General features: G+C 45.0%; 1 protein-coding gene and 1 long non-coding RNA gene across 3 annotated transcripts; both read right to left on the bottom strand.

Annotated features, from left to right (window-relative positions):
* Window positions 1-7,775: 7,775 nt before the first annotated feature.
* On the bottom strand, window positions 7,776-9,488 carry LOC123124373 (uncharacterized). Of its 2 annotated transcripts, XR_006461064.1 has the most exons (4): window positions 8,999-9,488; window positions 8,490-8,595; window positions 8,146-8,385; window positions 7,776-8,068 (listed from the first exon to the last, which is right to left on the bottom strand). It is a non-coding gene; the product is annotated as an uncharacterized lncRNA (long non-coding RNA). The 2 variants fall into 2 exon arrangements; XR_006461063.1 differs by having other exon boundaries at window positions 8,146-8,595.
* Window positions 9,489-15,087: 5,599 nt separating this feature from the next.
* Window positions 15,088-17,805, bottom strand: LOC123124372 (uncharacterized). Its single transcript, XM_044544996.1, has 2 exons — window positions 15,856-17,805; window positions 15,088-15,765 (listed from the first exon to the last, which is right to left on the bottom strand). The coding sequence occupies exons 1-2, from the start codon at window positions 16,662-16,664 to the stop codon at window positions 15,099-15,101; spliced, it is 1,476 nt and encodes a 491-aa protein (XP_044400931.1). The 5' UTR covers window positions 16,665-17,805; the 3' UTR covers window positions 15,088-15,098.
* Window positions 17,806-20,834: the final 3,029 nt, after the last annotated feature.

Here is a 20,834-nt window from a genome sequence, read left to right as displayed (position 1 = left end):
ATTAAGGATCCAAACTCGAAGGCAACACTTTTCAAGTGCCACAAAGTACACCCCTTTTTCAGATCTTACTACGTCAAGGTTTTGAAATTCCTCCAGTTTAATATCCATTGGCGGTCTAATCACATGGTAAGTATTACTAGACAGTGACATTCTGCAAAAACAAATCATTGTCGAGAAATGTTTTGAGAAGGGACCATCAACGTAAACCTCAAATCAAATAATAAAACTAGATAAATATTTAACTCATAACAAAAGCAGCTCCACAATGTATATATAGTGCTCTTCGAAAATAGACGGCCTTCCTGAATTGTTGTGGATGCAGTTGTATGTCACAGAAAATCCGTGTAACATCCCCCTCTCGGAGGAAATACTTCTCCCAACAACTAGACCTTGATGAGTATACATACATCTTGCATGGAGACCGTGGCCATTCAGGTTCCTTGGTGGAGAGGTCTACCACGTCTTCATCATTAGAATCATAATTAGGATATTTATAACACAAATTTGGGATCATAAACACCTCATAGTGTGGTGATTCTGTGGGATCATATACTAGCTGCCGACAGTAAGTCATCCACTCTGTATCACACACACTCTCCGTATCGTCCTTGGCCGAGCACGTTGGTAGAGCATTCCACCGTCGCGTGGCAGGGTTAACCACACAATTATTGCTGAGTAAGAGGAGACCGTTGCAGTGATCCTTAACGTGAATCTTATAGCGACGCGAATCACACGACTGACTGTTGGAGCCCAGGAAGCTGAGATTGCCACTGACTGCACGGGCGCCAGCCACGGAGGTGGGGCGAGCAAAGAATTGATGGAAGTTGAAGTCTTGGAAGCAGATGAAGAAGCCGGCAAGCGAGAGCGGGAGCAGGTCGGCGCGCAGAAGGCCATGTGTATCGATGGCGTCGCGCAGGGACCTGTGGACGCAGCGGGAGGCAGCAACCCATCGCGGCGGGACGCGGTGGAGGATGTCGGCGAGCACATCGTCCAGCGGGCCCGTCAGCCGGTCCTCCCCGCGCCGCCGACATGTGCAGCCTTCCGTGGCTGGTCCTCGTCGGCGGCCATCGTTTTGCCCACCGCGATGATCTTCGGTCTGGAAAGTGGAAACCCTCGATTTTTTTAGGAGTTTAGTTCGGCGAGGAGACCGCGCGTGTTGTATAAGATGATGGGCTCAGGGTGGTAGTGCGTGTTCCAAATCGGCCTTCGAAAAAGGATTTCCCCCGCTTTATGTTATAAAGTACAACCGCCAAGTATCCAACAACATGAGAATACAAGGTCAGAGTACGAACAATAAATAAACGAGGTTCGGCTGGGGGCACAGCCAGACATGCCCCAAAGACAAGAAAGAAGCGACTCTAATCAGGCTTCGGTGGTGGGGGAGGTGATGGCGAGGCCATCACGGCTGCAGAAGAGCGAAGACCTGCGACGATGGAGTCAAATTCCGATCGACCTCGGAGCGGACCTGTAATAAGCGGTTTGATTGCCTTTCGTTGTTAGTCAAAATCCGGCCGCAATCCGTATTCTCGTCGCATCAGCAGGTGATCAATCTCCTTGACATAAGGTTGAAGGATCAATTTACTAGTACGCAAACCTTTTTTTACCGGTGCCGGGAGGTACCGGCGGACTACGCCCAATCACGATGCGCCACCGCATAGAGTATTTGGAAAACCTCTGCAGTATTCTGTTTATTTGGAGTTCGTATTTCCCTATCTTGGGTCTCACCATGCACATGCAAACGACGCATGCATGGTCCTGCTTCTCTGTTTTTAATGTTCATAGTACAAACTATGACATGCATGTCTCTGATATTATCTCTCCTCCCCATCTCCAAATCCATCACTTTTAATACTCTTTTCACTATTTAGATTGTTCATATCTTCAAAACAAAAATTCCGTTTTCAAAACTTTTTATATATTTGAACTCCTGGAGCCAAGACCTATAGAACAATATCAATCTTGAATAAATACAAACACGTTTAAATTTCAACGTTTGAAATACGTGAAATCGGTTTTCTGAAAGTAGTGAATATGATCTTAGAATTGAATGAAACCAATTTTTTTAAATGAGTGAAATATGTTTTTCATACACATGAGACATTTTTGGGTGTAAAATACGTGAAACTTGTTATTTCAGATAAGTGAAATCATTTCTTTAACATAATGAAATGAGTTTTTTTTAATGAGTGAAATCAGTTTTACGAAATTAGTGTAACTAGTTCTTTGAAACTAATGAAATATGTGTTTTCAAATATGTGAAATCGGTGTTTAAATTGGTCTTTTGAGACGAGCGTAATCTGTTTTTGAATGAGTGAAATTGTCTTTTAAATGAGTGAAATCTGTGTTTCGGAATAAGTGAGATCAGTGTTTCAAAATGAGTGAATTTAATTTTTTGAAATGAGTGAAATCACCTTTTCAAAATGAGCGAAATCATTTCTCTGAAATGACTTAAATCTGTGTTTCAAAATGAGTCAATTTATTTTTTTGCAATGTCATTTTAGTTATTCCATTTCCGAATTCACATTTTTCACGATGATTGAAACTGATTATTTGAACTCTCAAAGAACTTATTTCAATTCTTCGAAAAAGAAGATTTCAATCCAATAAAAAATATACTACCAGTTTAAAAAATAGTACTGAAACTTAGTATTTCAAGAGAGTGTCATAAATAATTTTATTTGTTTTGCACTATCATTTTCAGTTATTCCAGTTCCAATTTCATATTTCACAATGAGTGAACTGGTTATATCAACTATCAATGAACTGATTTCAATACTTCAAAAAGAAAATTTCAATCCTTTCAAAAAATTATTTCACTATCATATTTTACAAAAGACTGAAACTTAGTATTTCAAAAGAGTGAAATCATTTTGTAAATGAGTGAATATATATTTTCAAATTAGTGCAATAATTTTTTTGAAATGAGTAAACTTTGTTCATTGAAATGAGTGAAATCATTTTTTTTCATGAGTAAAATCGTTTTTTGAAACTTGTTTGAAATATATTCAAGATTAGTCTTGTTTTAAAGATCTCACTGTCAGGAACTCAAATATATAAAAATGAAATAACTAGATTTTTGTTTAAAATATATTGGTGAATTAACATCTCGCAAGAAAATAAATGCTAGTTTTTCTGTGAGAGTAATGTGTTTTCTGAAATGTGTGAAATCTATTTTTGAAATGGTGAAATGGTTTTTTAATTGATTTTTTTAAATGAGTGTAATGTATTTTCTGAAATGAGTGAAGCCTATCTTTTGCAAATGAGTGTAGTGTGTTCTATGAAACTAGATAAACGAGTGAAATATATCTTTTGTAACAAGTGAAATCAGTTTTTTGAAACGTATGAAATTTGTATTTCAATTGAGTGAGTGTAACCTGTTTTTCTGAAATGAGTGAAATGTATCCTTTTTAATTGGGTGTAATGTGTTTTCTAAAATGAGTGAAATCTATCTTTTGTAAATGAGTGTAGTGTGTTTTCTAAAACTGGTGAAATGAGTGAAATATTTCTTTTCGTTGAGTGAAATATGTTTTCTTGAAATCGGTTAAATAAAATGAGTTGAAATATATCCAATATTGGTCTTATTTTAAAGTTCATGGCGCGAGCAATTCAAATCTATAAAAAGTTTCAAAGACGAATAAATATTTTGAAAGTTATCAACTATTCTAACTATCACAATGAAATAAAATGCTAGTCTTCATTTTGAAGATAGATAATATTATATGCATGCAGTCACTCACCCTTCTCTCTGCCCACATTCTCTTCCCTGACACATAACAGTGTACTGTTGGGGAACGTAGCAGAAATTCAAAATTTTCTACGCATCACCAAGATCAATCTATGGAGTAATCTAGCAACGAGGGGAAGGGGAGTGCATCTACATACCCTTGTAGATCGCGAGCGGAAGCGTTCAAGAGAACGGGGTTGATGGAGTCGTACTCGTCGTGATCCAAATCACCGATGATCCTAGCGCCGAACGGACGGCACCTCCGCGTTCAACACACGTACGGAGCAGCGACGTCTCCTCCTTCTTGATCCAGCAAGGGGGGAGGAGAGGTTGATGGAGATCCAGCAGCACGACGGCGTGGTGGTGGAAGTATCGGGATTCCAACAGGGCTTCGCCAAGCGCTGCGGGAGGAGGGAGGTGTGTCACGGGAGGGAGAGGGAGGCGCCAGGGCTTAGATATTGCTGCCCTCCCTTCCCCCCACTATATATAGGGCCAAGGGAGGGGGGGCGCAGCCTTGGCCCTTCCTCCAAGGAAGGGTGCGGCCAGGGAGGAGTCCTCCCCCCCCCCCCCCCCAAGGCACCTCGGAGGTGCCTTCCCTCTTTAGGACTCTCCGTTTATCTTATCTCTTGGCGCATGGGCCTTTTGGGGCTGGTTCCCTTGGCCCATATAGGCCAAGGCGCACCCCCCACAGCCCATGTGGCCCCCCCGGGGCTGGTGGACCCCCGGACCCCTTTCGGCACTCCCGGTACAATACCGATAAAGTGCGAAACTTTTCCGGCGACCAAAATAAGACTTCCCATATATAAATCTTTACCTCCGGACCATTCCGGAACTCCTCGTGACGTCCGGGATCTCATCCGGGACTCCGAACAACTTTCGGGTTACCGCATACTAATATCTCTACAACCCTAGCGTCACCGAACCTTAAGTGTGTAGACCCTACGGGTTCGGGAGACAGGCAGACATGACCGAGACGACTTGTATACAATCGCTTGAATCGAGTGGGAGTTAATCTCCTAGATGAGATAGTGATGGTTCTCCATAGTCACTGCCACCAAGCTAGTAGAGCTTCGTGATGAATTATAACATATCAGGGATAGTTATGATGATCCTTGCGCTATTCGCGATGTTTGACACCGCGAAAGTAGAAATCATAACATATCAGGGATAGTTACGATGATCCTTGAGCTATTCGCGATGTTTGACACCGCGAAAGTAGAAATCAAGAAGGAGCATCAATTGTTGATGGTTAGTAAAACCACTAGTTTCTAGAAGGGCAAAAGGGATACTTCATGAAACCACTAGTTTCTAGAATGGAGAATCACTATCCTATGGTGCAGATCTTGTTCTGTACCATAAACAACAGACGTGGTATACAAGTAAGCACCAAAGAAGCTTCTTCAGATGTTAAAATATTTGTTATCTAGATTAAATTTCTGTTTTTTGACGTGGATAAAATAATAGTAATATCGCCGCATGAATATGATTTCACCACAAAGAATTGAGATTACAAAAGGTGGAACTACCATGGAGCAATGAAGAAACCAATATTGCTTTGCAAGCAGATGGAGCTTTTAGAGTAATTATATTTCTTTGTTGTGTAGGACATGATGGCAGCAAACTTGATGTTAAATGCATTTTGTTGAGAAGAAAAATGATGTAGTTTCTTTGTCGCGACATCAGTTACTTTGTGTGTAATACAGTACATTTTAATTTGAATTGCATGCATGATTGTTTTAGACTGTTTCCGTATGTGAGATTGTTGGATTACTTGTGTTGCATCTTTCACCTGCCAGTCAATTTTTTTTTCTTACCAACCATCGATTTATTGGACTTATTTTGCTTGTAGGCATTGTTGGTGAAGACGATGAAGTTGAAAATGAGGACATAGGTGATCATTTTGTTCGATGTCTACAGAAGCGACTCTGAACTTGATTCGACGTATAGCATGTTGGTTCTTTCGTCTTGCATGACGTGATTTGTGAAGGCGACTTGTAGTCCAGTGTGTCGTGGAGTTGCTTCTGCATATGCTTGGACCAGTCAGTGTGTTAGTGCCTTGTTGATTAATTCTGATTTATGTCTCTGCGACTTAGTGCTTCACTGCATCATATCCGTGGCTTGCATTTTCTTGTGCGTCTTTTTGATACAGTTTGCACAATTCAGCTTTGGATTTCTGCTCCCGATATCCTAGTGTTTGCAGCGGACTAGGTTCTGACTTTTCATTGTTGTTGCTACAAGACTATCTTTCTCAAAAATGAACAATACCCTCATATTCAATCTGAGAAAAATCAAAGAAGTTTTGCCAAATAGAAAAAAGAACTATAAGAAAAACCGAAGAAGTTTTGCCAAATAGAAAAAGAAACTATAAGTACAGTTCAAACTTGGAGCATTTTGGATCAAATTTGGAGCTACTCAACGAGATGAACACAACCGCAGTCTTGGATTTTTTTTAAGTTTAGTCAACGTCCTTGCCTTATCTCCGAATCAAACCATGCAAATTCCAAACAACTCACAATGCTAGTAGTCAGTAGTGTTAGTGGACCAAGACGACCGGTAATGCTAGTTGTGGATTTGGGTGACTCGTAGTGCTAATTGTGGGTTCAGATAACCCATAGTGCTAGTCGTGGTCCAACGACCTGTAACAATAGTTGTGTGTCAGGACTATCTATAGTGTAGTGTTAGTAGATCTGTATCCGAACTACCCATATTAATAGTTGTGGGTTCAGACGACCCATAATACTGGACTGCTAGTAGGGGATCCGGTAACTGATAGTGCTAGTAGCAAGATGGGTGACTCATGATGCTAGTTGTGAGTTCGAACGACTCGTAGCGATAGTAGTGGGATCAAGCCCACGAGTACCTTTCTTACTCATTTGGGCCAACTAGTACCGTTCTTACTCATTCAGGCCAACTAGTACAGATCTTAGTCATCCGGACACACAAGTATCGGTCCTACTCATCAGACTTACTAATATCAAGCGAAATCGTTCAATAAGTACCATTCTTAGCCGTCCACACCCACAAGTACCAGTCTTACTCATTCAGGCTCTCTTTTATTGATTTTACTCGTTCGGGCCCACTAATATCGATCTTTGCCACCCAAACCCACAAGTAATGGTCTTACTCATTCGGGCTCACCACTATCAATATTACTTGTTCGGACCCACCAGTGTCGATCTTAGTACTCCGAACCACAAGTACTGGTCTGACTCATTTGGACTCACAAATATCGATCTTCGTCCAGACCAACAAGTACCAGTCTTACTCGTCCAGGCTCTCTGCTATTGATCTTACTCGTTCGGGCTCACTACTATCAATCTTACTCGTTCAGGCCCACAAATATAGATCTTTGCTGTCCAAACCCACAAGTAAAGATCTTACTCGTTCGGGCTCACTACTATCGATCTTACTCGTCTGGGCCACAAGTGTCAGATCAGAGTAGTCCGAACCCACAAGCACCAGTATACTCATTCAGGCTCATATTATCGATCTTAGACGTTCGGACCCACAAGTACCAGTCTTACTCGTCTGAGATCTCTACTATCGATCTTACTCCTTCGGGCTCACTAGTATGGATCTTACTCGTTCAGGCTTACAAGTACCAATCTTTGCAGTCCAAACCCACAAGTAATAGTCTTACTCTTTCAGGCCCACAAGTATTGATCCCGTAGTACCATGTGGCCTATAGGTTGTAGCTTCGGCATTGACCCATTTAGCACGCATGCTACATGGAGGTAGCCTATTTCTAAGTACCATGTCATTTTCAGCAAAACGTTGGAAGGAGGAGGTCGAACGAAAACAACTGTAGGTTCTCCTTTAATAGTAGAGATTTATTCACATTACAACTCTTGTAATTCCTAATGTCCATGGCTATATGATTTTGAATTTGACTTTGATTTATTTGATTCGGTGGTTAATAATTGGTTGCAGCAAATTGGGAAACCGATTAATCTTGCCATGATCATGTATCATACTTAGAAACAAATTATTGGAAAACTAGCATATTCTTGTGCGTTCAACCTTAATTAACAACAAGAAAATACATTGCCCATATTGCAAAGTATTTAATTCAGGGTGGACACAGTACATAAACCCGTGACAACATACAATTCTTTCAGAAAATAAATATCTAGTCATATCTCTCTACAAGATAAAGTTGAATTCCTCTAAAGCTAAACAGAAGGAACTTTCAAAGATAACACTGCAGCTCTCAAAACTCATAAGCTCTCAATAGCTAAGAAGATAAGGTTGAAGCTCTAGCAAGATGACACTGAAGCTTTTAGCTTCATCTTGTACTACACCAAAAGAAAAGGAACAGGTTGCCTCGGAACAAAATAAAATAATCTGCAGATAGACATGAACAGATCAAATATAGTGGACATACACATTATGAAATAATATAGCCATTTTTTTACAACTACCTTTACAATACTGAGGTCTTCAGACAAAAATGGGCCGCTGGTAGCTCCTTTTTTGGTGTATACTGAAGCTTTCTAGATTTATCAGGGGAGGATGTATTTCCATATCATGGCGTCCTCCACAGTTGCAACCAATCCCCCAATTTCATAGAAATGAAATCGATAATACATCAGCAAAATTGAGTCACACAAGACGGCCATGGCCGAAACCACCCATGCAACCACAGTAAGGTAGCACATTTACTGCAAAGACTAAGATGCAAAGGTTCAACTTGGAAACACAGATCCCAGTACAGAAACTACCTACTATCAGGTCACTAGGAAAAACACTAGAACAGAACACGAACCAGTTGAAATCACTGTAGCTAAAAAGAGCCACACTCAGGTGCTTCTACTGCATTGCTCACTCCACATGCACCTTCAAAACGTACGACCATTGGACCCCATCCTTACCTGCGATGAAAAAGTAATTCTGAAAAATTGTACTGCCATAAGGATCTAACAAAGAGAAACGTTCAGTATTTGCCTGCCTACACAAAAGCAATTAACTTGCGTAAACCAAAGCTCACAAGACTCGCCAGTAATTAAAATGCAGCAAATCCACTGCATTTGCCACATTCTTCAGAATTGCAGCTAAATTGTAATGTATGCAGCCAATAATCTAACTTCGGTAGACAAATTGCGACACATTAGGCAATGCTTTGCTCTAGGAATAAGAATCTAAACAAGAAAAATGTTCCTTGGAAGATCAAAAATATAGCATCAGACCTTCAGAATCAATTACCAGAGCCAATTGACCAATCAAAACATTGTGCAGATCTAGGTGAAAGAAGCGAAAGGAAGAGATTGTGCTCACAGTTAATTTGACAATGCTGGGAGAGTTCCAAGATTCCGATTAGCTGGAAAAGGAGGAACAGACGCTCACGTCCGTGGATCTGGAGCAACCTCATCAGTGCTAACCGAGGCATCAAATAGAGGAGAGAACGAGATGTTAGTGGTGGACAAGGAAGAGGAGAGGGCTAATCTGGCTCGAAGGACGAGGAAGGTGACCGCTAGCTCGTTGTTGTTCGTATGAGGAGATGGGAGCCACGAGGGGTAGTCGATCTTGCCGGAAGTAGAAACCGACCTCTGGGCCGTCGCCATCACCGGGCAGAGGATCTTGGCAGGAGGGGAGGGATGACATCGCCGGTGGAGGGAGAAGCTCTTGGCCGGAGGCGCGGGCGGTCGCCGGAGGCAGAAGCTCGGGAGGATCGGGTCGGCGTCGTCGCTTCTCGAGGATTTCCTGCCATAAGATCAGGGAATAGCTCCCGGGCGTGGAAAGATGCCCCGTGATCAATGCCAACCAAATGAGGCCTACATGACGGATTTACCCTTGAAAAAACTAACTGGTCCTACTAAAGTTTTGTAATGGTCCCACTGTTAGATGTAATTTCCTGTAATTTTAGTTTTGTAATTCTTTGTAACTCCTATTTTCCCACCGTCAGATTAGGGCAGATGGACGGCTCATAAAATCGCCAATCACCGTAACAGTTGTATTTTTTTTTAACTGCCATCATGCCTCCTTTATTGTTTAAATAGTGGTTACGTCGTTAATTATCATAAAAATTCACCCGCAAAAAAAAATATCATGGAGATTATAGAGCTAGGGGGGGGGGGGTGGTTCATCCACCCAAATTAAATTTCACTAACTTTATTCAAGCGGAGAAATACATCTTCAGAGAGTGCATGCTTCAAGCCCATGAAAGCAGATCGTTCACTCTCCGTCATGGCTACTGATGCCCAAGAGATGCGGCCAGCTTGCCAGGTACTCAATCCCACGGATTTTCCCAGGTCACCGATTTGGACGAGGATCCTCCGGCCACGCTCCCGCGAATTTCCACCCTGAACTCACCCAGATCGGCAGGGGTGCCATGGTTTGCGGCCCTCGAGTACCAAGTCTCGAGCTGCGGGGTGAAAACCTAGGTCTGACCTGAGTTGGTTGTACCTGACAATGACGATGTTTTTTGCGTCGTTACCTTGTTGAAGGCCTTGCTCGGATATGCTCGGACTGTTTCTTCAGGGTGAAAACCTACACTCTGGCTTTTGGTGGTCAGATCGATGACGGTGGCGCTCGAACGTCACTCCCTTCCTGAAGGCGTTGTTGTTGAAGAACCTTGTTGTCTTTGTGGTGTCATGAGATGGTTGGTGCGGATATGGTCATTGTCGTAGTTTATCGATCGTGGATTTGATCGCTTCTGTTTTTTTTTGCTTGGTTAGGCATAGCTTTGGTCTTATATGACTTTGCTATTGCCGGTAGGTTTTTTTTGTGTGTGTGTGCGTTAGTGTTGGCTGTGTGCATTCTAGCAATGCAGAGGCCGGGTGTGTGCTCATTTTAGTTGTATCTTCTTGATGCTTCATTTTGAGTAATAAAATCCACCCTTTATCGAAAACATAGAGCACTACTATATAGGGAAAGTACACAAGACCATCCAGATGTTCCACCCCGTATATAAATATTATATTAAAAAGAGAAAAGTATGTTTTTGGTCCCTCAAGTTCCCACAAAGTATAGACTTGGTCCCTCAATTTTTTTGGTATACATCTGGTCCCTCAAGTCTCAAAACCGGATAAGTTTGGTCCTAAACCAGATTTTGAGCACGTTGACCGGTTTTGACCGCAACAAAACCGCCCGATGAACAGTAAATTCGACAAAAAAATTAAAAAAATCAAGAAAATCTGAAAAAATTTCGGGTCGAATATGCTTGCATACGCAAGATGTGAACAAAATTTCGTTCTCTTTCGGCACTCAAGGAGCTCGTGGTAAAAAAACAAAAATATCTGCCTGATGAATAGTAAATTCAAAAAAATCAAAAAATTCTGAAATTGTTTGGGGTCCAATATGCTTACATGCGCAAGGTCCGACCAAAATTTTGTCATGAAATGACATCGGACGGGCTCTAGCAAAAAGAAACAATTTTGGCTATTTTTTTGTGAGCAAAATTTTGTTTTATTTTTCACCAGCTCCTAGAGTGTCGAAAGAGCATGAAAAGTTGGTCGCACCTTGCGCATGTAAGCATATTGGATCCCAAAAAAATCAGATTTTTTTGAAGTTTTTTTTTCAAATTTACTGTTCATCGGGCAGTTTTGTGGCGGTCAAAACCGGTCAACGTGCTCAAAATCTGGTTTAGGACCAAACTTATCCGGTTTTGAGACTTGAGGGACCAAATGTATGCGAAAAAATCTTGAGAGACCAATTCTATACTTTGTGGAAACTTGAGGGACCAAAAACATACTTTTCTCTATTAAAAATACCAGGAAATTTTTGAAATCAAAAACTGAAACTGTGTGCCCAATCTACTCCGTGTGAAGTTTCATGAAAAAATAGCAGGAGATGTATTTGTGGCGAAGAAAATACAATCTGATCTACGATCCATCCAAACAGGTTTTTTCTATACATAGAAGTTTTTGTCTTTTCTACTAAGAATACCACCGATCCGAGTTTTTCACAAAACTTCACACGGGAGTAAATTGAGCACCAAGGTTTGATATCCCGAAATCTCATGGGTTCTTTTAAAAAAAATCTAGGTATTTTTAAAATTTAAAGTTTATATAGGGGGTGGGGCACCGAGGAGCTCCAAAATTTCTAACCCTCTTCCACTACTATAGTAGTAGAAAGTAGTGGGATAATAATATAAATTGACATACCTGCGAAAATGCATGAGTGCACATGGTGCCACGCGAGGTTGGTATCACCCCGTCGGTTGCCACGTGATTCGTGCAGTTTGTATACAATGAGCCCCGTATATGGATTTCTTGGCACCGTATCAGTGTCATATAGTTCATGTATTCCACAATCAATAAGTGTATATGCCCCACCAGACAATAAGTGCACTGATCCAACGTTATTGTTTAGAAAAGTTAATTGGCAACCTGTACCACCTGCATCTCTCTTCACGTTACAGTTAAGAGACAATAACTAAACCACCACCTACATTTTCTCCCAATCCTTTTTCCATCCAGCAGCTCCACTCTCACTTATCCTTCTCTAGTTCATGCACGTTGTTCATCCTTCTTCTCTAGTTCATGCACACTGTTCACGTGCATAGCTAGCTAGAACTCATCCATGGAGATATATATAGAGCTCCTCCTGAAAAAAATGGAGATGTAGAGTCGTAGCTATATTGCAGTCGATATTCCTCGTCCTCTCTCTCTCTCTCTCTCTCTCTCTCTCTCCTCTCCGTCATAGCACCAGCTTCTCCATCACTTGTATTTTATGTTCATGTCTAGTAGTATCATTCATGTGTTCATTAATGTCCCAGAGCAGTTCTTTAGCTCATCCAGTGACGCCCATGGCAATGAGGTCGCTGTACTGCCACTAGTCATCACAAGTTGAGATTCATGTTGTGGAGTCAAACGTGCAGATGTATCTAGGGCGACATAGTAGTTTACCATTCTTGATTCTGTCAAGCGCTAATGTTCTAACCGCCTAAATGAAATATTTCCTTTTAATTTAATTATAAATATTCTTATACATATTTGATGCCAGTGTCGTTTGAGTTATTGTTTATGCATAGCAAAAATATATTATATTTCTTCCAGAAATTGTAAGCAAAACATGTGAGCACTCTAATCCATATTGTCGTCCACACAGCCACACTTGGGAGGGAGCATTAATACATTCTTAACATGCACAATCAATGACTGGAGGAATCCAAATGGCACCATTAAGTGAACAAGGCCCCATATAGTATTCTGTCCCAACATTGTCAACATCAAGAAACAGTAGAGTGCATGCTCTATATGGATAGCAAAATGATAGCCTAGAGTGAGTGCATGCCATATGGTGATATGGACAGCAAGAAACAGTAGAGTGAGCAGCAGCATTAATATGAACACATGGCTCTGATGAATTGATACATCACTACACCTCAGTTATACTGACACCAAAATGAACTTGGGAAAACGAAACGCAACAAAAACGGAAAGCCCACACTTGTTAATTGTCATTCAAGGTGTACAGGTTCGAGACACACGATTAAACGTCAACCATTGTTTTAAATGGCCCGAGTCGCATTAACACAACACCATTAAAATAGATGTATAGCCCACCAACCCATTTAAGATGGGGAAACGTTTACAGCCGGCAGTCCGGCCGAGTCTTCGGCCGGACGCTGCGTTCGATTGCCCACATCCTACGGCCGCGTGCGCCTCGTGTAAGTTCTAATTGTCCGGTCCCACCACGAACCGTTTCATGTTTTTTTTCTTCTTTCTCTCATGATCGATCGCATCTCTCTCCTCTCGATCTCTTCTTCCTCTCATTTTCTTCTTCTCTCTCCCGCGCATGATGTGCTGCAAGCTCAAGCCGCCATGGTGGAACCAGCGACGCGCCATGGGGACGAGACGAGCGTCAGGGCCTGCGGTGGGAAGCTGCAACCAGAGACATATTTGGGGAGTGCACGCGATGCTGCTGTTCTGCCGCCCATGGCCGGTGCTGCCAAGGGCGCCATATGCCGGCGAACCAGCAGAAGCCGACGTGCTGCACGGGAATGCTTCAACCGGCTACGACGAAGCTGTTAACGACACTGGTCGAAGCTGCAACCAGAGACATAAATTGCTACATGCGCCATTATTTCTGCAGGGACAAGATAAAACAGGTGTTACAACCGGTGCACATAGGAGCTACAACCGTCAAAGCCAAATGCTACGACCGGTGACAATTTTGCTGGAACCAGAGAAAGAATGAGTTTCGATGGACATGCATCAGAGCTGCAACTAGTACTGAAAAATGCTACATCCGGCAACCAAAAAAGCTACATCCGGCTTTAGAAAAAGCTTCAACTAGATATGGGGTAGATCGAGGTCGGCCACCGCGCAGCGCAAAAAGCTGCAACCGGTGATGAGAAAAGCTACAACCCGCTTCTAGAAAAGCTTCAAACAGAAAACGGCTAACTAGCAATGGCGGCCGGCGAAGATGAAGCTGTGTGGCGGTGCTACAATGGGCGCATGGCGAGCTACGACACGGCCGGTGGTGATGCTGGAACCATCACCTGGATATGCTACATTGTTTTTGTGTTGGAACCGGCATTTTTCTTTTTGCTACCACCGTGTGACATTTTTGCTTCAACCATGTGGATTTTTGCTACTACCGTCCACAGTTTTTGCTACATCCATTTTCTCACGACGGCCAGATGCCGGTGGTGGGTTTCTGTGAATTCCGGCGGCGAGATCCAGCACGGGGGGTAGGGGCGGATGCTGCAACCGGTCGCCGGCGAGCTGCTACGGGCTCGCGGCGAGCTGCAACCTCGACCGGCCGTAACCATGGCCGCACGCTGCTGCATCCACGAAGGTTTCAGAAACACACGAAGACGACATAGGTGAGGGCGGGCGACCAGCGGCGAGGGCGGCGACCGTAGGCGACCGGCGGTGAAGAGGCGAGGCGAGGCGGTCGGCGCGTGCTGGGGCGTCGACGCACACGAGGGGGCCCGTCCCTTTCCCGTGCGGGAGGTTGAAGAAGGAGGTGAGGGGAGGAAGGGATCTGACGGTGCAGGGGATCAGATCTGACGGACGCAGTTGGACCGGCGGAACGACTCGGCCGGTCGACCGGCACAGATCAGTGCCCTTTAAGATGAGGTCACTCAACCCACGTACTTCACGCATCACAGATGTGTATTCTGCAAATAAATCCATCGTATGACTTTTGTATTCAATATTTTGTTATATTAAGTGCTAATCTCATAGCACAGATGGACAGCTCAGATACCATCCTCGCGTGCCACCATGTCTTAAAAATTAACGTCCGACATACATGCAACTAAACAAACAAATATAGTTCTGACTCCGTTCAATAGTAAAATAATCAGTCCATATAAATACATATAGTTACGCTTTTTGATAAATTTGAGTCGACAAAAACATCGAGCCATCTCTTCCAGCGCTCAAATACATGCAACTAAACATAGGCTCATATGTGAGAGAAACTACAAGACTAGTTTACTATAGTTGTTCCCGGGAAACTCTTCAATCCAACATGGCGTGTATGGAAAGGGTGCGATCCACTCCCTTTCATTCAATATCGTTTTGAACTTAAGACAATCCTTTGGGTATATATTTCCTAAGACTTCAATCTTTGATCCATTTAAATGATAGGCCAGTCCTGTATGCACCGATTCACTCAGGAACACAATCTCTTTATGGGGGTGAAACCCGAGAATCTCGATATCATATGTCTCCTTGCAACTCTCTTTATTGCAGTAACAATCTTCAACATCATCATTATCATCGTCAGAGTTCCATTCATGTATGTCTTTAGTTGATGCTTCCTTGATGTCTTTCGGAGAACGAGAAGAATGAAACAGGTCGTAGTTAATATCTTCTAAGATCCAGGGTCCATGGGCTCGTTGGTCGGACCGGTGACGTGCTAGCACGGGCTTAAGGTCTTTGTCATGCTTCAGCATCCACTTTGTCTCTTCACATGATTCATTAAGGATCCAAACTCTAAGCCGATACTTATCCAGACGGCGGGAGTTCTCGAAAGCCACAAAGTAGACTCCATATTTTGATCTTACAACGTGAGCATCCATATAGTTGCTAGTGGTGTCAACGGGTGGTTCAATTACACTGTACGTGTTACCGGACAATGATATTCTGCAGAATCAAATAATTATATAGAAGTGTTTTAAGAAGAATTCTGTAGGATAAAAGTGAAATGATATATAAAATGAATTAAGTGCGTACCTCATAACAAAACCAGCTCCGACGTGTACATAAAGTGCTCTTCGGAAATAGACAGCATTGAAATGCATGAAAACTTCCGGCATGTCGCCGACGATCCCAGCAGCCGCCCCTTCTCGGTAGAAATACCTATCCTCCCAACATCCAGAGATTGATGAGAATACATACATCTTACATTGGGACGGTGGCCATTCAGAATCCTCCGTCAAGGGGTCTACATCGTGTCCGTAAGGATTGCCTTCCAAGAAAGGGATCATAAACACCTCGTAGTGTGGTGATACTGTGGGATCATAAACTAGGTGCTCACTGTAGGACACCCTCCCTGTACGACCCTTGACCGGGCACGTTGGTAGAGTACTCCATTGGCGTGTGGCAGGGTTAACCACGCAGTTATTGCCAAGCAAGAGGAGCCCGTTGCAATGATCGTGGATGTAGTAGTCGTACCAATCATCACAGTTGTCCCATATACCGCCGGCGTGAGGGGCAGGGGAGGGCAGGAAGCTGAGGTTGCCGCTGACCGCATGGGCGCCGTCCACGGAGGAGGGACGGGCGAAAAACTCGGGATATTTGTGCTCGTTGAAGTGGATGAAGAGGCCGGCCAGCGAGAGCGGGAGCAGGTCGGCGCGCAGGAGGCGGTGCGCATCGATGGTGTCGCGCCAGGCCCTGCAGACGCAGCGGGAGGCGGCGAGCCAGAGTGGCGGGACGCGGCGGAGGACGTCCGCGATCACGTCGTCGGGCAGGCGCGCCGGCTGGTCCTCATCCACGCCGTCGGCACGTGCATCGTTTAGCGGCTGGTTCTCATCGCCGGCCATCGCCTCGCCGACTGTGGCAACGATCGTTTTGGGAACCCTCGATCTGTTTTGGGTTTTATTTTGGTGGTGATGAGGAGACCGCCCGTTTGTTATAAGATGGACTCTGGGTGGAATCTGCGAGCGGTTAGACTTTTTTAGACCAGCTGCATTAGCTGCAAACTACTCGTCCATCAGTCCTCATTGATCGGCCACGACGATGCCCCGCTCTCTGCTCCTGCTCCTGGCCGCGGCGGCGATGGTCGACGTGTTGAGACGTGCAGTCGCTCTTGCCAAGTGCCGTGATGTGGAGCCTGATTCTTCTAAGCTTCAGAGGAATGCACGAGTCTTGTCTGAAACATCACTACAGTTTCTAAGCTCCCAGAAATTGAGAGCTTCTGATGACTCGTCGTAAAGAGAGTCAGTTCGTGCCTGATGGTTAATACTATTATTTACGCTGCTTAGATGTATATGGGCCTGCACGTAGGTGAGTCGTGGCAATTGTATGTGCCTAATCCTTACGTGCTGGCCTCTGCGTCTCTTGCTTCTCGATGAGTTTTGTACCCCTAAAAAATACTGTATGAGTTTTGTGGGTGGCAGCTGTGCGTCGGTTCACACTTCGCAGAGAGGGCGTCAGGATGTTCCCAGCGCTGGGCGCTTGCTGTTTTCTCGGGGAGGGTTTCGTCTTCCAAATCGGCCTTCTCCGGTCTGCTGGGTGGCTGGAGGTGTTCACGGCGACGTCTGGTTGCGGGGATTCGTCAGGCTATTCTTGTTCCTGTGTTGCATCTTTTTTTTTTCTCCGTAATTGTTTCCTCTTCCGATTTGGGTGGCGGCGTTCTTCGGTTGTGGGCTCTATAGGTGCCCCTTCTTCGGAGGGGTGGTTCTTCATCGACGGCGCATACACAGATTGGTTTCGTCGGCGCCTCGTGCACAAATCGGCGCGGCGTCTGACGTTCAACCCTCATCCGCCTCTATCACCTCCTCTTACTTCTCCCATTCTCAGCATCGGCCGTGAGCCACCCCCTCCTTCTGTCGTCCACGATGCGACCCCACTGTGGCACCCTCCCCTGCGAACCTGCTGGTGGTGTGGCGAAGGGGCGCGGTCCGTCAGAGGACGCGGCGCCCGGTGGTGGCGCTGTCCTCCCTGGTCATCTCCATCCGTGACTCTGTGAGGCCTTTGATGGTGGCGTGGAGCCGTCCTCTGTGAGGACTTTGCCGCCGCTATGCAGCAACTCGCTATCCACCGGACACCTAAACTGAGGAGGAGTGGTGAGCACTAACTCCTCGAGGCCTGCTACAAGCAGTAAAGATTCAGGATTTCAAGAGGCCCTACTTCTTGGGATGGGCAAACTCAGCAACAAAGTGCCCATCCTCAGATGGCTGACAGCTCAGGAGCTCAATAGAGGGGCGGGTATCTCTCATCCACCCCTTTTCTCTTAAGGTTTTTTGTCCTTCATTTCTTGGATTCAGCTTCCCTTTTAGATAGCAGGCTACTCCCCTCGGCCTTATAATGAGTCAGGTTTTACGATCAGATTCACAATTCAGCGAATAGCAAGAGCAAAACACAAAAATAACAACACCTAAACAGGGACAGGCCGACTGAGAGATCGCTGCCCGTTCACTGGCGTCGACATTGAAGCGACGCGCGACTGAGAGATCGCCGCCCGTGCCGCTTCCCGACGCAGGTGACTGCTGTTGGCTTTTGAACGCTAGAACAAATCAACCAGGAGCAACATGTATGTGCAAGCTAGCCTCAACAAGCACACAAGCTACCAGGTGGATTGATGAACAGTACCACGTAGGCCTTGGCTTGCTTTAACTTGTGATCGGCTCTCTTGGCGGAACGTACTAGCGCCAACAGGATCGATACGATCTCTGATCGTACAACTCGGCGAAACTGACGGTAAACTTAGCGACAGGAAAAGTGATCGTTTATGGCCAAAGGCTCGTATCGAGCCTTGCTTTATTTCTCTTTTTCGTTGTGGTACAAAGGAGCATGGTAGATACATATATACATTAGGCTATACCTAGCAATACTAGTCCTACACGGTGACTACCTCCAAGCCCGTACCGGACAAGGACTACTAAGTCATGTGCCCGTACCGGACAAGGACTACTAAGTCATGTGCCCGTACCGGACAAGGACTACTAAGTCATGTTTAACTCTAACATTCACCCCCTTAAACATGACATACTCTTCTCTGCGACCTGGATCCCAAATGCGACTACTTTTATGCTTTACCCTTGGCAATGCCTTCGTCGTTCCTCGTAGCATTCTAGGGACTAACTTTGTTACCGTCAAGTCATCCATAGCTTGACGGTAACACTCATCCTTGGTCGCGTCTTCAATCTTCACCCGTTCTTCGGTGCTTGGTAGACTGTCCTTTGGATCGTCAAGGGAACATCCTTTAAACCCGAGCGAGACCAAACTTCGGTCTAACTTTGAGTTTCAAGCTCTTGGCGCTTGCTTCAGCCTGTAAAGTGCCTTCTTGAGCTTGTAAACTTTCCCTTCTTCGCCTTTTTTCTCGTAGCCGAGGGGTTGTTCCACGTACACTTCTTCTGTGAGGTCGCCGTTGAGGAAAGCGGATTTATCATCCATATGATGAACCTTCCAATCCTCTTGTGCTGCCAAAGCTAGGAGCACTCTCACCATCTCGGTTCGAGCAACCGGTGCAAACACCTCCTCATAGTCAACTCCTTGACGTTGTATGTAGCCCTTTGCAACGAGTCTTGCCTTGTACTTCACAATGGCACCCTTCGTGTCCTTCTTCAACTTGTAAACCCACTTCAAACCTATGGCCTTTTGGTTCGGAGGTCGGGTTACCAAAGTCCACGTGCCATTGCTCTCGATCGCCTTCATTTCCTCATCCATGGCGTGCGTCCAACTTGAACTTTTGCTTGCCTCTACGAAGTTCACTGGCTCCTCAACTCCGATTAAACACAAATCGGAGTACTCGAGCGTAACTGGCTTTGCGTAGTTGTAGACTTTCTTGAGGGTCTTGTAGCGACGAGGCCCGGAAGAATCCATTGTGGCTTGTGAAGGAGGTGACACAAATTGTGTCGGCGTCGATGCACTTGAGGAAGACGGTTGAGTCTCGGGCGTGGTAGATGTCGGATCGTTGGCATCCTCATCGTCGACGTAGTCGTCGTGACCGTGACCATCATCTTGATTGTAAGCGCCTCGTTGTCGATGTCGTTGTCGAGATCTCCACCTGTGTCGTGCACGTCGTTGTCGCTATCACCTTGCGACCCATGTGCACCGTCGTTGGTGTCGGCACCATGGTGGTCACTGCCATTGCGGTCACCTTGGTTGGGAGTCTTGCCAACCACCTGGATGTCCTCCCCTGCATCATCATCAGTTGGTTCAACTGTGAATATGTTACCGTTTGGAGCATCGTCGGCTGCTGCGCTCCAATTCCACGCTTGGTTTTCTTCAAACACAACATCGCGTGAAATTCGTAGACGCTTGGTTCGTGGATCGTAGAAGCGGTATGCCTTGGTGCTGGAACTCCTCTCGTATCCGATGAACACCATCTTGGTGCTACGATCGGCAAGCTTTGAGAGATGCGGCTCCGCCGTCTTCACATGTGCCACACACCCAAATGTCCGTAGATGAGACACATTCGGCTTCCGTCCGTAAATTGCTTCATATGGAGTCTTGCCGATCACTGCCTTCGTTGGAGCCCGGTTTAGAAGATAGACCGCCGTTGAGACAGCTTCTCCCCAAAAAGTCCCCGGCAAGTTCTTGCTCTTGAGTAAACTTCTCGCCATGTCAACGATGGTTCGATTGCGCCTTTCAACAACCCCGTTTTGTTGTGGCGTATAAGGTGCCGTGAGGAACCTATTTATGCCAATCTTCTCGCAGTAGTCGTTGAACTCGTTCGACGTAAACTCTTCGCCGCGATCTGTCCGTAGAGCGAGAACCTTCAGCTTGTGTTCCATCTCCGTTGCAGCCTTCAGCTTCTTAAACGCTTCAATCGCCTCATCTTTAGATCGTAGGAGAACGACCCACATGTATCTCGAGTAGTCATCTACCACAAGGAAGAAATACTTCTTTCCTCCATGAGTTGCTGGGGTGATAGGGCCACATAGATCACCATGGAGCAGCTCGAGTGCATCACTTGTACGATAGGTAGACTGAGCAGGGAATGGCCTGCGGTGCTGTTTTCCATCCAAGCACCCATCACATACTCG

Source organism: Triticum aestivum, chromosome 5D (assembly GCF_018294505.1).
Source record: "Triticum aestivum cultivar Chinese Spring chromosome 5D, IWGSC CS RefSeq v2.1, whole genome shotgun sequence".
Lineage (NCBI taxonomy): Eukaryota > Viridiplantae > Streptophyta > Magnoliopsida > Poales > Poaceae > Triticum > Triticum aestivum.
Note: the sequence above shows the minus strand (reverse complement) of the source record. Positions and strands in the feature narration are given on the sequence as shown.